A 14,871-nucleotide genomic window follows, 5' to 3' on the forward strand; every position below is an offset into this window, starting at 1 on the left:
GACCGGAGGTCGGGAGAACGGGGAAGCAGAGCGGCAGCACCAGCACCCGACCCGAGGAGGTGAGCTTAATGCAAGAAGGGGGCTGCTACTTATGTCTAAGCGGGGGGCCCTGCTGCTGTCTAAACTGTGTGGGGGGGCCCTGCTGCTGTTTAAACTGGGGGGGCGCTGCTGCGGTCTAAAGGGGGGCCCTGCTGCTGTCTAAAGGGGGGGGGGGCCCTGCTTCTGTTTAAATGGGGGCCCACTGTCTAAAGGGGGGCTGTGGTCTACAGGGGGGCTGCTACTTATGTCTATAGGGGGGCTGCTGTCTACAGGGGGGGCTGCTACTAATGACTGCCAGGGGATACTACCTACTATTAAAGACAATCTTACAGCAGAGTCACCTGCACTTACTTGAATTTATAGGTAGATAGTGCAGGTGACCCGGTTTCTACCGCTGCTCACCATGTGGTCATCGGTCTCACCGCCAATACAAATTCCCTGTTCTGTCCAATGGAGAAAATAGAAATCTTGGCTCATACTACATCAGCCGCCTCCATTGCACACAAAAAGGACCCACATATTGGCACGTTAAGCAGCGCCAGAAACCGGGTCACCCTGTTGTCAGATTCCCTTTAAAATAAAAGTACTCGTACTTGGTATCGGGAGTACTAGAATTAAAGTATCGGTACTCGGTCTTAAAAAAATGGTATTGGGACATCCCTAGTTCTTATGATTTTAAAAAAGTTTTTATGTGAATTCAATAGTGGCGGCACATAGTAATCCCTACACTTTTGCAGTTATTGGCAGACTGTGATACATCGCTCCTGCTTAGCTTGAATCACCCGCAAGCCGCCGTGCGACAACTCGCTTTGCTGCATCTGAAGGACATCATTGAGACATCCAAGGTGAGTTGTTGCCCTTTTGGGCTTAATTTCTGACCGCAGACGTGCACATTTAAAAACATTTTTTTTTTCCAAATGATACTTTTATAATAGTCGTATCTGCAGTAAATAACTAGAAGTTCCTTGCAGAAGTATATAAACCTTACAACATGCGTCTGTGACATTGTCTTAAAAGACACAACTTCCTCAGCTGACTCCAAGTCACTTGTAGTGCAGCAGCTCTCTTTGTGATAGTTTTATGTGCAGAAAGGACTGCTGCAGAAAAGGTCAGCTGCCCTATGTACAATTTTAAAGGAGTTTTACAGTTTCAGCAAAGAAACTTATAACTCGTGATAAAAAGTTATTGATTGCTTTAATATGTATATTAACTTCATATGGATTTCCAGATCTCTGCTTGCTTTTATTGAATTGGATCTTTCAAATTGGATCTTTCATCTGCGTCCAAAATCTATCCCAGTCACAGAGGTGCAGGACTTATTGGGGGATGTTCTTGCAGTTTTGTTACAGAAATTTCTTGCGAATCTGAAAATCTGTTTAATTCATCCAAATAGGGTTTCTTACTACAGTAAGTGAAGGGATTTCTAAAATTGCCATTCTGTTGAATGACTATGCCCTAATTGTTTTCAGAATTGCACAGAGATCATGAAAGCCATAAACGGTAGATATGCAAGTAAAATAGAGCTAATATGTCACAAATGGATATAGAGCAGTGTTTTGCAAAACTACAACTCCCAGCATGCCCGGACAGCCTTTGGCTGTCCGGGCATGCTGGGAGTTGTAGTTTTGTGACAGCTGGAGAAACGGTGTTTGGAAAATACTGATAATAGAGCATGTGTAGTACCTTTTCAATCTTAGACCCTTTGCAATATCCGAAACCCCTGTTGGACTAACCAACCTGACCCTTAATTACACAATATAACTTTTATCTACCAGGCTGGATTTGATGAGTCCTTTATTAAAGAAGCTATTTTAGCCCGTCTCAAGGATGACAACATTGAGGTGGTATTGTCTTCCTTACAGGCATTTAAGGTCAGTCCTTTTTTAATATCTTCTTCTTATATATGTATATCACAACTGAGATTTCCATAGCAGAAACTAATATGGTATCCTAAAATGCTTGATTTCATCTTGTTTTAGATTTTAAAAAATAAATAAAATGCCTCTAGAATTCCTCATTGCGTCATACCTGTCTTGTGCAGTATAGTATGGTCATCTTTTTTAATAACACCCAATAGAACAAAGTACATACACACTGAAAACCATAAAAAGCCCAAGGGTAGGGTCACACATAGCGTATACCCTGCAGGAAATCAAAGCATATTCTGCTATGAGCAGACACACAGTGCTTCCCTGCCACAGGGAAGCCCTATGTATTTGTTCATAGCAAAATATGCATCATATTTTGCTATGAGCAAATACATAGGACTTCCCTGCGGAAGCCCAGTGTGCGCAGTGAGGTTTGGAGGCAGGCGGGGCTTGCCTGCATGACTGGTGTGTGCCCCCTCTCCAAACCTCCCTGCACACACGGGGTTGCTGCAGGAAAGCCCTATGTATTTGCTCATAGCAAAATATGCTGCATATTTTCCGCTGCCTGGTGGATTTGCTGCAGCATAAAAAAATACCTCTCACCTTAATCTAAATGTATGTAAAAAATTTTTACTAAATATTGCTTGTCTTAAAACCATTAGTTATAAAAAGGAAATTCATAATATAATCATCTAAAATAAATTTTATATTGCAAGTGTGAGATTGTGTACCATAAAGTTTTACACTACACACACTGTAATATGATGACCGATTTTGAAATTCCCACACTGTATATGTGTTTTGCTATCCTTATTTGTACATTTGAGTGCGATATATTTGTTTTGGTAGGGGTCCTCTGGCTAGTTCATCACTCCTGTATTAATATTAACATGGTATTTACAGTGTAGTATGGTTCGGCTTTCTCCTGGGTACACCCGACTTCTGTCTTTACTTGCGCTCTATCAACGTCGATATCCTAAGGTCTGAGTATGTGCTCAGTGCGCCTGCAAAGTTGAAATACAACTCTGTGCTGGGCCTGGCAGTGTAGTAGCATCACTTCTGCTTGGTGCAGCAATAGTATTATAGATGTACGTTGGGTAGAGTTGTAGTTCTGCAGCAGCTGGAGGCACACTGATTGGGAAACACTGCCTTAGAATTGGCACTCTTAAACTGGTTATCCAGCGGCTGGGGGAAGGGGGCATTTAAAAGTATGCCTGCTCTGTAGTATATAATAATACAAACCTGTACTCCCCTTCTGTGCTCCAGCGATGCCTCCATTGTCTTGCTCCGGGCCCCGCAGTGATTGTCTTCTTGAACAGTAGTCTGACGTGTTGTGCCTGGGAATCACCTGGGCCCAGTGTGTGACACTGCTGCTCGGCACGGCGGCGGAGACGGCAGCCGGCAGTGAAGATCGTTGGTGAGTGATCTTCACTGCAGCCTTGTAAAAGTTATAAAAACTACAACTCCCAGCATGCCCAGAAAGCCTTTGGCTGTCTGGGCATGCTAGGAGTTGTAGTTTTGCAACATCTGGAGGTCCACAGTTTGGAGACCACTGTGCAGTGATCTCCAAGCTGTAGTACTCCAGATGCTGCAAAACTACTACACTCAGCATGCCCAGACAGCCAAAGGCATGTTGGGAGTTGTTGTTCTGTAACATCTGGCCCTTCTGACCATTGTGTCTCGTTCTGTGGCAAAACTAAAACTCCCAACATGCACGATCCGTCAGTGCATGCTGGGACCCCCCGCTCCCCCAAAAAATTACAGGGTACATTCACACGGGCAGGGATTTACAGTGAGTTTGCCGCTTTAGGTTTGAGCTGCGGAAAAGCTTGAGCTGCAGGAAACTTGCTGTGAACCCGACCGTGTGCATGTACTCTAAAAACACTACACTACACTAACACGTAATAAAAAGTAAAACACTACACCCCCTTACACTGATCTCCCCCCAATAAAAATGAAAAATGTTTTGTACAGCACGGTTTCCAAAACGGATCCTCCAGCTGTTGCAAAATAACTCCCAGTATTGCCGGACAGCCTTTGACTGTCCAGGCATGCTGGGAGTTTTGCAACAGCATGTTTCTGCCATTCTGGTGTTTCTGCCATTCTGGTGGTTCCAGATTGGCCCAGACGTGCGTGGTACGCTGACGTCATTCGGCTGGTCGACGACATGCTGCTGCGTCTTCCACTCTGCCCTAACCTTCTGTCACAGGGTCCTCTTTGCCACCCCAATTTACTGTCGCTGCATTTGACGGCGTGGCGGTTGAAACCGTGGTATTGAGGGCCGAGCAGCTTTTCCCCTGAGGTAATTCGTACCATGCTTCAGACACAGAAGCCTTCATCTGCCAGGATTTACCACCGCACCTGGAAAGCTTATTTTCGGTGGTTTCTCCGGTGGTGTTTTCTTTTCCGTGCCTTCTTGCTTTTCTCTAATCGGGGCTGGACCAACATTTCACCCTTAGCTCCCTTAAGGGTCAGGTTTTGGCTCTTTCTATGCTGTTCCAATGGCAGTTGGCCTCTAATGCCCATGTCCGCACCTTCCTGCAGGGAGTGGCCCACAAGGCTCCTCTTTTCAGGTCTCCCACTCCTCCGTGGGACCTCAACCTAGTGCTTGGAGCTCGAGCTGTCCTGACCAATCTTTCGGTCACCTCCTCTTTTCGACAGGGTGACTCTTTTTTTGTGATCCCTGAGGGTAGTCGCAAGGGTCTTCTGGCTTCCAAGGCGACCATTTCTCGGTGGATTCACTCTACCATTTCAGAATCGTACCGCCACAAGGACAAGGTTGCACCTTTTCGGGTGACAGCGCATTCCACGCGTTCCGTTGGGGCTTCTTGGGCTCTCCGCAACAGGGCTTCGGCCCTGCAAGTCTGTAAGGCGGCCACCTGGTCCTCCATACACACTTTCACAAAATTCAATCAGGTGCACACTTTCGCGTCGGCTGACGCCAGTTTGGGCCGCAAGGTGTTGCAGGCAGCAGTGGCTTCGTCCTCTGCCTGAATTTGAGTTGAGTACTTTTCTTCCCACCCGGGGACTGCTTTGGTACATCCCACGGTTCTGTGTCCCCTAATGGATTCCGATCGAGAAAAGTCAATTTTTTTATGCTTACCATAAAATCTTTCTCGGAGTATCCATTGAGGGGCACAGCACCCACCCATGGATTGGGTACAGTTTTCGTTCGTTTTGTCCGAGGGGTGGATCGGTTTTCTTTTTTGTCTGGTTTCCTCGGACTCCTTCTGGTTTCTTTTGTCGGTTGCCTCCTACTGCTTTGGGACTAAACTGATTAGCTCGGGGCCAGTAGGCGGGGTATATCCTGCCAGGAGGGGCCGACCTTTTTTTGTTTGCCTAGTGTCAGTGCCTCCTAGCGGCAAGAGCATATACAGTGGGGATCAAAAGTTTGGGCACCACAGGTAAAAATTTGTATTAATGTGCATAAAGAAGCCAAGGAAAGATGGGAAAATCTCCAAAAGGCATCAAATTACAGATTAGACATTCTTATAATATGTCAACAAAAGTTAGAATTTATTTCCATCATTTACACTTTCAAAAGAACAGAAAACAAAAATGGCATCTGCAAAAGTTTGGGCACCCTGCAGAGTTAATATCTTGTACTGCCCCCTTTGGCAAGTATCACAGCTTGTAAACGCTTTTTGTAGCCAGCCAAGAGTCTTTCAATTCTTGTTTGAGGTATCTTTCCCCATTCTTCCTTACAAAAGTCTTCCAGTTCTTTGAGATTTCTGGGCTGTCGGTCACGCACTGCTCTTTTAAGGTCTATCCATAGATTTTCAATTATATTGAGGTCAGGAGATTGTAAAGGCCATGGCAAAACCTTCAGTTTACGCCTCTTGATGTAATCCCCCGTGGATTTCGAGGTTTGTTTAGGATCATTATCCATTTGTAGAAGCCATCCTCTCTTTAACTTTAGCTTTTTCACAGATGGCATCAAGTTAGCATCCAAAATTTGTTGAAATTTTATTGAATCCATTTTTCCTTCTACTTGTGAGCTGTTCCCTGTGCCACTGGCTGCAATACAACCCAAAGCATGATCGAACCACCCCCATGCTTAACAGTTGGACAGAGGTTCTTTTCATTAAATTCTGTTCCCCTTCTTCTCCAAACGTACCTTTGCTCATTCCGGCCAAAAAGTTCAGTTTTGACCTCATTGGTCCACAGAACTTGTTTCCAAAATGCATCCGGCTTGTCTATATGTTCATTTGCAAAGTTCAAATGCTGGTTTTTGTGGTGAGGATGTAGAAGAGGTTTTCTTCTGATGACTCTTCCATGAAGACCATATTTGTACAAGTATCTCTTTATAGTTGAATACTGTACCACAACTCCAGTGTCTGCCAGATCTTTTTGGAGGGATTGTGCAGTCAGACGAGGGTTTTGAATAGTTTTTCTCACAATCCTGCGAGCTGTTCTGTGTGATATTTTTCTTGGTCTTCCAGATCTTGCTTTAACTTCCACTGTTCCTGATGACTGCCATTTCTTAATTACATTCCGAACAGAGGACATTGACATCTGAAAACGTTTTGCTATCTTCTTATAGCCTTCTCCAGCTTTGTGAGCGTCAACTATTTTCAGTTTCAGATTTCTAGACAACTGCTTAGAAGAGGGGGCAAGGTCAGAACAGTCTGGGCATTTAAAACCTTTGAGATTGACATCACCTGGTCTTCCCAGATGATGAATGAGAACAATCCATGACACTGGCAGGTCTCAGCTTTGCAAAGGGGGCAGTGTATGCTATAAATTCTGCAGGGTGCCCAAAGTTTTGATCCCCACTGTACCCACGGTTTGTGTGTCCCCAATGGATCCTCAGAGAAAGAGATTTTACGGGAAGCATAAAAAATCTACTTTTTTCATTTGCACAGCCCACTGTTCCAAAGATCTGTCAAACGCCAGTGGGGTGTAAATGCTCACTGCACCTCTTGTTACATTCTGTGAGGGGTGTCATAGGATCACATGTGGGGGATCCACTATTCTGGTAGCACAGGGGGCTTTGTGAATGCACATGGCCCCTGACTTCTATTCCAACCAAATTCTCTCTCCAAAAGCCCAATGGGGCTCCTTCTCTTCTGAGCCTTGCAGATTGCCCGTAGAGCACTTACTCAGAAGAAATGGGGTTACAAATTTTGGGGGCATTTTCTCCTATTACCCCTTGTGAAAATGAAAAATTTGGGGTAACACCAGCATTTTAGTGAGAAAAATCTAATTTTTCATTTTCACGTCCAACCTTAGCGAAAATTTGTCAATCACCTGTGGGGTGCTAAGGCTCACTCCATCAAGGGGGCTTCCTAAATGCGTAATACCCCCCCAAAACCATTTAAGTAAAATTCGCTTTCCAAAAGCACAATGTTGCGCTCTCTAGTGCATCCACGGAGCACTTTACATCCACATATGTGGTATTTCTTTACTCGAGAAATTAGGTTACACATTTTGGTGGCTTTTTCTCCTATTACCCCTTGTAAAAATGAAAAAAAAAAAAAAAAGGGTCTACAAGAACATGTTAGTGTAAAAAATAAAGATTTAAAATTTTCTCCTCCACCTTGCTGCTATTCCTGTGAAACACCTTAAGGGTTAACAGTTTCTTAATGTCATTTTGAATACTTTGAGGGGTGCAGTTTTCATAATGGGGTCCATTATGGGGGTATTTCGAACATAAAGACCCTCAAATTAACTTCAAAACTGAACTGGTGCCTAAAAAATTCAGATTTTGAAATTTTTGTGAAAAATTGGAAAATTGCTGCTAAACTTTGAAGCCCTCTCATGTTTTCAAAAAGTAAAAACGTGTCAACTTTGCCAACATAAAGTAGACATATTGTATATGTGAATCAATATATATAATTTATTTGTCTATTTTCCTCACAAGCAGAGGGCTTCAAAGTAAAAAAAAAAATGTACAAGAAATTATGCAAGTATCGACAATATTTTACCTCTAACATAAAGTAGAATATGTCATGAAAAAACTATCTCGGAATCAAATTCAAAAGTTAAAGCATCCCAGAGTTATTAATGCTTAAAATGACAGTGGTCAGATTTGCAAAAAATTGCCTGGTCCTTAAAGGGGTACTCCGGTGAAAACCTTTTTTCTTTTAAATCAACTGGTGACAGAAAGTTAAACATATTTGTAAATTACTTCTATTAAAAAATCTTAATCCTGCCATTTTTAGCTACTTATTAGCTGCTGAATGCTACAGAGGAAATTTCCTTCTTTTTGGAACACTGATGACATCACGAGCACAGTGCTCTCTGCTGACATCTCTGTCCATTTTAGCAACCATGCATAGCAGATGCATAGCAGATGTATGCTAAGGGCAGCATGGTGGCTCAGTGGTTAGCACTGCTGCCTTGCAGTGCTGGGGACTTGGGTTCAAATCCCACTAAGGACAACAATAAATAAAGCGTTATTATTATAATAATAACATCAGCAGAGAGAACTGTGGTCGTGATGTCATCAGAGAGCATTCCAAAAAGAATAGAATTTCCTCTGTAGTATTCAGCAGCTAATAAGTACAGGAAGGATTAAGATTTTTTAATAGAAGTAATTTACAAATGTGTTTAACTTTCTGCCACCAGTTGATTTAAAAGAAAAAAGGTTTTCACCTGAGTACCCCTTTAAGGTTAAAATGGGCTTCGTCCCCAAGGGGTTAAGGGATGACCGTACTATGCTGCATGAGACTGTTATGATGCACTTAGCTTTGTATAAACTGTGTGTATTGTGTTTTATACACCGTATACCAGAGCCCCCAGTCTCCATATTTGGTAATCCGTGGTGCTCCTCCTTTTCTTTTTATTTGTTCAGCTTCCTCTATTCTTTGCCTTATTGTCTAACACACATGGTTTTCTAGATTTCTGTTAATGTTAAGAGTTTTGTCACTTTTCACACCTGTGTTTACGTTTTGGTTCGTAATGGATATTAAGACTGTGCTGGCTGGTCCTTACAACAGATCCCCATGTTGTGCTTATCACTGCATATTGCACAATTCTTGCAGTCACATGTGATCTGCCACACAATAACTCCTGTGTAAACAGAGCCTTAGCTTATGCCTTCTGTCAGATTGTACATATGCACTGCAAATCTTCGCTTGTGATAAAGTAACATTGTTGTCTTTCCCTGAGATGTACTGATGAGTTAGTCAGGGAAGTGGAGCATCCCGTTAACCAGCCTATTTAAAGGGGTACTCCAGTGAAGTGAATAAAAATGCCGAAAGCCACCACAATACCTGTTCTGTGTCCCCTGTAGTTATCCATGTGGTTTTTGCAGCTCCTTTGGTCCCTGTTGTCTCCTTAATATTCTTTTTCCTTGCTTGCAGCCCAGACTACAACTCCCAGAAGTCAGTGCAGCTCTGTGTAATAGCTGCCAGCTAATTGCTTTCACTATCTGTGCATGCTGTGCTGTTGTCAGCAGCCCACACTATATGTCTTTTTTTTCTTTTAAACTATCCCCCCCCCCCCCCCCCCGAGCAATAAATCATGCTATGCTCTGAATGGCAGTAGTCAGTGATAAGATCTACAGCAGTAAAAGAGCAGTGTTATTGGCTGAGTTGTGACTGAGAATTTTCACTGAACTTCTCACACTGGCAAGCTCCTCACAGGGAGGGAAGGGGAGGGGAGGTGTGGCTGTGACGCCAGAAATCACATGGTGTTTGTCTTTGTGTAAACCCCTCACTGAGACCTAGCCCCACCCTCCTGCAAGACAAGCAGGATCTGAATATGACATCTTTCTCTCACTCCCTGCATGTAAGTGACAGCTTAAAGAGGAAAACTGCTCTATATAGCTAATGAATGATATGTAGACAAATAAATAGGTTGGTGTGAGTGAAAGGATGGGCTATGGGTTTTGTTCCCCTGAGTACCCTTTCAATGAATGGGTGAAGTTTTACAATTGCACTTATCGGTCTTAAAGTTTGGTTCTTATTTTCTGATACTTTCAGATCTACCTCAGCCACTTTACTACAGAAGAAATGGTCTCTGTTCTACTCACCCTGTTTGATCGAGCAGATCTATCACAGGCTGATGGCTGGTAAGCTGTTCTATTCATTACACTAATCTCATTTGCACACTGCCATGTTTTAGTTTTTAGTCTTCCATATGTTTTGCACCTCCATGGACCAGATTTACTAAAACCAGTCTTCAGTTTAGTTTTTACGCAGTGTGTAAGGCATAGACTACACTTTAAAATGGGTAGTTTAAGCATTTATCATTGATAGCCTATCTTAAATGTCTGAGCGGCAATCAGCCATGACCTATAAACCATGAACGGGGCCAGATAAATATACTATGAATGTCTGATAAGTGCGGGTCATATCTCCAGAACTGAGGTCCCCTGACCCTAGGTCCCTCCATGATGTGACTATAGGCTCCCTGTGCTGTTTCTGCAACTTCTATTTAGGTGGTGTCAAATAACCCAGGTGGAATAACTCTTTACCTGTTTTTTCTTACAGGTCCAAGGCTATTAAAGATGCTACAGAACTTATAATTCAAGAACATACCATCAAAGATCACCCTGAGCTTTGTAATAGGATAATAATGGCTTTTATACCACATATGGTCTTCACAAACAACCAGGTCGACTCGGCTGAGGGCTCCATGGCTGTGTTCCTGGGAAGAAGTGGGGTTTGTCGCCTGCACCCATTACTAAAGGACTGGCCCGAAGGTATCCTCTGCGGTGTATGACAGTATCATACAACTATGCATTAAAACACTGGGAATTATTTACTATCGGTTTCCTGATGTTTTCTTCTCAGGTTTTGCAGCGGAAATTTGGCACACATAATGTGCATCAAAGAGCTGCGACCAAATAACTCTTCAAACCCTACAATCACTCCATTTTCCATGGTTGCTGAAGAGGGGCATGCCCGGACAGTTTTGAAAAATCACAACATATTTACTAATGTTCCCACATAAAATATGAAGCATTTGAGCTCTGGAAAACCCCACAGTTTTGAACAGTTGTTCAAAAAAAAAAAAAACATGTGGGGAAACATTTGTAAATACCATAGGAAAATACTTATTTGGGGGAAAGAAACCCACACTTAAAACTATATTCCACTCTTAGGGTGGGTTCACACTACGTTTTCTCCCATACGGGAGCGCATACGGCAGGGGGGAGCTAAAACCTTGCGCTCCCGTATGCCTTCGTATGCGCTCCCGTATGTCATTCATTTCAATGAGCCGGCCGGAGTGAAACGTTCGGTCGGCTCATTTTTGCGCCGTATGCGCTTTTACAACCGGACCTCAAACCGTGGTTGACCACAGTTTTAGGTCCGGTTGTAAAAGCGCATACGGCGCAAAAATGAGCCGACCGGACCGAACGTTTCACTACGTCCGGCTCATTGAAATGAATGACATACGGGAGCGCATACGAAGGCATACGGGAGCGCAAGGTTTTAGCTCCCCCCTGCCGTATGCGCTCCCGTATGGGAGAAAACGTAGTGTGAACCCACCCTTAGTTAATCAGGGCCACAGTTAACACCCAAGTTGAAAACACTGCAGCCATTACATAATAAGCCATTTAATTATTTTTTTTTTTTAAATGTTCTGAATTTTAAGAATAACTACTATGTCAAAAGATTTGTTTCCTTAAAATTGTTGCTCCCCAAATGTTAAAACCTAAACTTGAATTAATATATCTTTTATCTCTATTATTTACAGCACTTAGTAAGAGCTTAGAGAATGCTCAGTCTGAAAAATTTGCGGTGATGGTAAACAGCAGTTTTTCTCAGCTTTTGTCTACCAACATGGCTGCCATGGACTCCTCTACAGTGCTACAGATGGTGAGTAGAAAGTTCTCCTTTGCTCTTGATATGTTGGGGATTCTTTTTGAAGCTTAAAGGAAAACTGTCACCCTGATCACCCACACTAAACCCAATACACAGGGTTATAGTGTGGGGGCCACACTAAACTAATTGGTTCTAGCTTAGTGTCAGTAGGAGGCAGACACAGGCTTAGTTGCTGTAGATTAGTCTCCATTTCTGTAGTACCTAGTCAGGTTTCTCCCTACAGGCTCCCAGGATGGGCACCGTGGATACTCTGGACCAGGGGTCTCAAACTCAAATTATCTGGGGGCCACAAGCAACACCCCCCCCCCCCCCACCAGCAGTAGCACCCCCATCATCCACCAGCAACACAACCCCCCCGTGGTAATAGCATGAGCTGTCAGATGAACGGTTTCCCCACATTAGGTAACATCTTTTCCCCACATTAGGTAGCCTTAGCACAGATTCCCCACATTAGGTTGCCTTAGCATAGTTTCCCACATTAGGTAGCCTTAGCATAGTTTCCCCACATTAGGTAGCCGTAGCACAGATTCCCCACATTAGGTAGCCTTAGCACAGATTCCCCACATTAGGTTGCCTTAGCATAGTTTCCCACATTAGGTAGCCTTAGCATAGTTTCCCCACATTAGGTAGCCGTAGCACAGATTCCCCACATTAGGTAGCCTTAGCACAGATTCTCCACATTAGGTAGCCTTAGCACAGATTCTCCACATTAGGTAGCCTTAGCACAGATTCCCCACATTAGGTAGCCTTAGCACAGATTCCCCACATTAGGTAGCCTTAGCATAGTTTCCCCACATTAGGTAGCCGTAGCACAGATTCCCCACATTAGGTAGCCTTAGCATAGTTTCCCCACATTAGGTAGCCGTAGCACGGATTCCCCACATTAGGTATCCGTAGCACAGATTCCCCACCTGGACTGCGCTACTTACATCTGCCTGCGGGGACTTCCTGGCGGAGGTGCTTGCTATAAGTGATGTCATCGCACGCGCTGCGCAGGACGTCGGCATCCCTGCGCGGCGCTTGTGACGACGTCACTCACCGCGCACACCTCACACCAGGAAGTCCCCAGCAGGAAGATGTAAGTAGAGGTTTAGTGACTAGGCAAGATTGGTTACCCCGTCATATGTGCATCGGGTCCCATGTAGCAATGTTTGCCGGAGTGTGCGAAGTCTTCCGGCATTTAGCCCTGCTAAATTCCTGAAGAAATCACCTGATCACCAGATCCCTGATGTGGGATGCAAAATTTAGTTCCATGGGCCGGGAGTTTGAGACCCCCTGCTCTAGACCCACCCTGACCCCCTTTTATGGGACCATGGTTACTGTGGTGGAGGTTTACTCCCTCATCTCGCCCATTCATACTGGTTCTGCAGGTTTTCTGGGAAGGGGGCTTTCTGCTTCTCTCACCATCTATCCACAGTATGTGGGAAGACCTGAACAGGGTGCTACTGAGCCAGCTCTTGTGTTGGCCCTCTCACATTCCCAGTCCGTTTTCCCTGTCAATGGCAGCCGTTGGGACCATCTGCCCTCTTGCCTGGGCACTCTGGGAAATCTTTCACCTTGCAGTTCCTCATCCATTATTTTTACAGTTCACATGCCAAAGCAATGAGTATTCCTGCTTTTTTTAATTTTATTTTATTTTTTAGGTTGAAGAATTGCTGCAGGTTGCGGACAAGGACACGATCTTGGTGAGACAGAAGGTGACTTTTCATGTTCTCAGCCATGGCCTGGTGGCAGGATGTGCTAGCTGCCAGAACCCTGACCTGCAGGTCTCTATGAGGATCTTTCAGCTGCTTGACAAGAAACTGAGAAATGTGCTGACACTAGTACAAGTAAGTTACCTGCTCTTTCAATGCTGATGCCTGTTGGGCATATTAAAGAGAACCTGTCATTACTTTCATGCTGTCTAAACTATAAGCCATAAGGGCAGTCTCCATTGGCTTCTCCTTACCCTGCCAGCCTTGATTGATAGATCTCTGTCTATACAAGTGTTTCCCAACCAAGGTGCCTTCAGCTGTTGCAAATCTACAACTCCCAGCATGCCCAGACAGCCGTTGGCGGTCTGGGCATGCTGGGAGTTGTCGTTTTGCAACAGCTGGAGGCTCCCTGGTTGGGAAACACTGGTCTATATGCTAACAGGGAGAGATCTGTCAACCAAGGCTGGTGGGGTGGGGAGAAGCCACTGTGGACATCCCTGATAACTTGTGGTTTATCAAAGCATATGTTATTCTGATGATAAAGCTTCTTTAGAGTCTCATTATTATTATTATTATTATTATTATTGGACTTTTTCACTTTGCTGAAAAAGCCCCAGTGATCAGACCCTTTTAGGGGATGAGTGTCCGATCGCTGGGGTGTGTGTGTTGGGGGGGGAGGGATCCGACCGTTGTGACACCTGCAAACTCCTGTACGCATCCGTTCTACTTGCCTATCCTTGGTGTGATCCGGACCCCACCCTCAGAAATTAGCGCAAGTGACAGGACCCCCGTCTCCGTTATTGATTGGCTGAGGGGCTATCACTTGTGCTTGTCTCAGAAGGAAGGGAGCTGGAACACGCCAAAAATGCGTAAGTAGCTGGGCTCCTAGTTGTCAGGCCTCTGACACTGACAAATGATCTTTATCGAATTATGTGTTGACAGGAAAAGGAAGATAGGTGGCTGCTGGATAAATCAAGTGGGGATCAGCTTTATAGAATTGTGCTGGCCGAGTATATAACAAAGCTGAATTCTGGGAAGAGCGCGGACATGGAGGAGGCTGTTTTGCTTTTGCTTCAATTGAAGATCTTCCTGAACAACTTAAATTGTCCAGAATCATTTCCTGAAGGTAAGAAAGACCAACCTTATTTCTAGTGTTCATTATGGTACCATCTGTTGCAGGGAAGACTGCTTTATTGGAGCTGGTACTCTTTTTGGGGAACCCATTTTCCACTATACTGTCGGTGAGAAGGTAGACCATTGAGCCAGCGACTGGTTGAATTTATATTACAGTACATAAGTCAGTGACTGCCTTTTTTTGCTTCAATTTACCAAACCATAGAGTTTTATGGTATAATTATGGATAGCTGCACTGCTTACGACTTAGGCTATGTTCACATTGGCCCAGATTTATCAAACTGTGTGAAAGAAAAACTGAAGTGATTTTCCCATAGCAACCAATCACAGCTCTGCTTTCACTTTACCAGAGCTCGTTAG

The 14,871-nt window shown here is 44.1% G+C and overlaps 1 protein-coding gene across 2 annotated transcripts in view; it reads left to right on the top strand.

The window, feature by feature from the left end:
• HEATR1 (HEAT repeat containing 1) overlaps positions 1-14,871 on the top strand; it is a 104,184-nt gene that overhangs the window by 23,767 nt on the left and 65,546 nt on the right. For both annotated transcript variants that reach the window (XM_056567531.1, XM_056567532.1), the window contains exons 12-18: positions 777-884; positions 1,815-1,910; positions 9,836-9,924; positions 10,346-10,557; positions 11,556-11,677; positions 13,327-13,512; positions 14,320-14,503. In XM_056567531.1, coding sequence (XP_056423506.1) covers positions 777-884; positions 1,815-1,910; positions 9,836-9,924; positions 10,346-10,557; positions 11,556-11,677; positions 13,327-13,512; positions 14,320-14,503 — 997 coding nt within the window. The remainder of the gene's footprint in view (positions 1-776; positions 885-1,814; positions 1,911-9,835; positions 9,925-10,345; positions 10,558-11,555; positions 11,678-13,326; positions 13,513-14,319; positions 14,504-14,871) is intronic.

This window comes from Hyla sarda, chromosome 3 (genome assembly GCF_029499605.1).
Source record: "Hyla sarda isolate aHylSar1 chromosome 3, aHylSar1.hap1, whole genome shotgun sequence".
In the NCBI taxonomy this organism is placed as follows: domain Eukaryota; kingdom Metazoa; phylum Chordata; class Amphibia; order Anura; family Hylidae; genus Hyla; species Hyla sarda.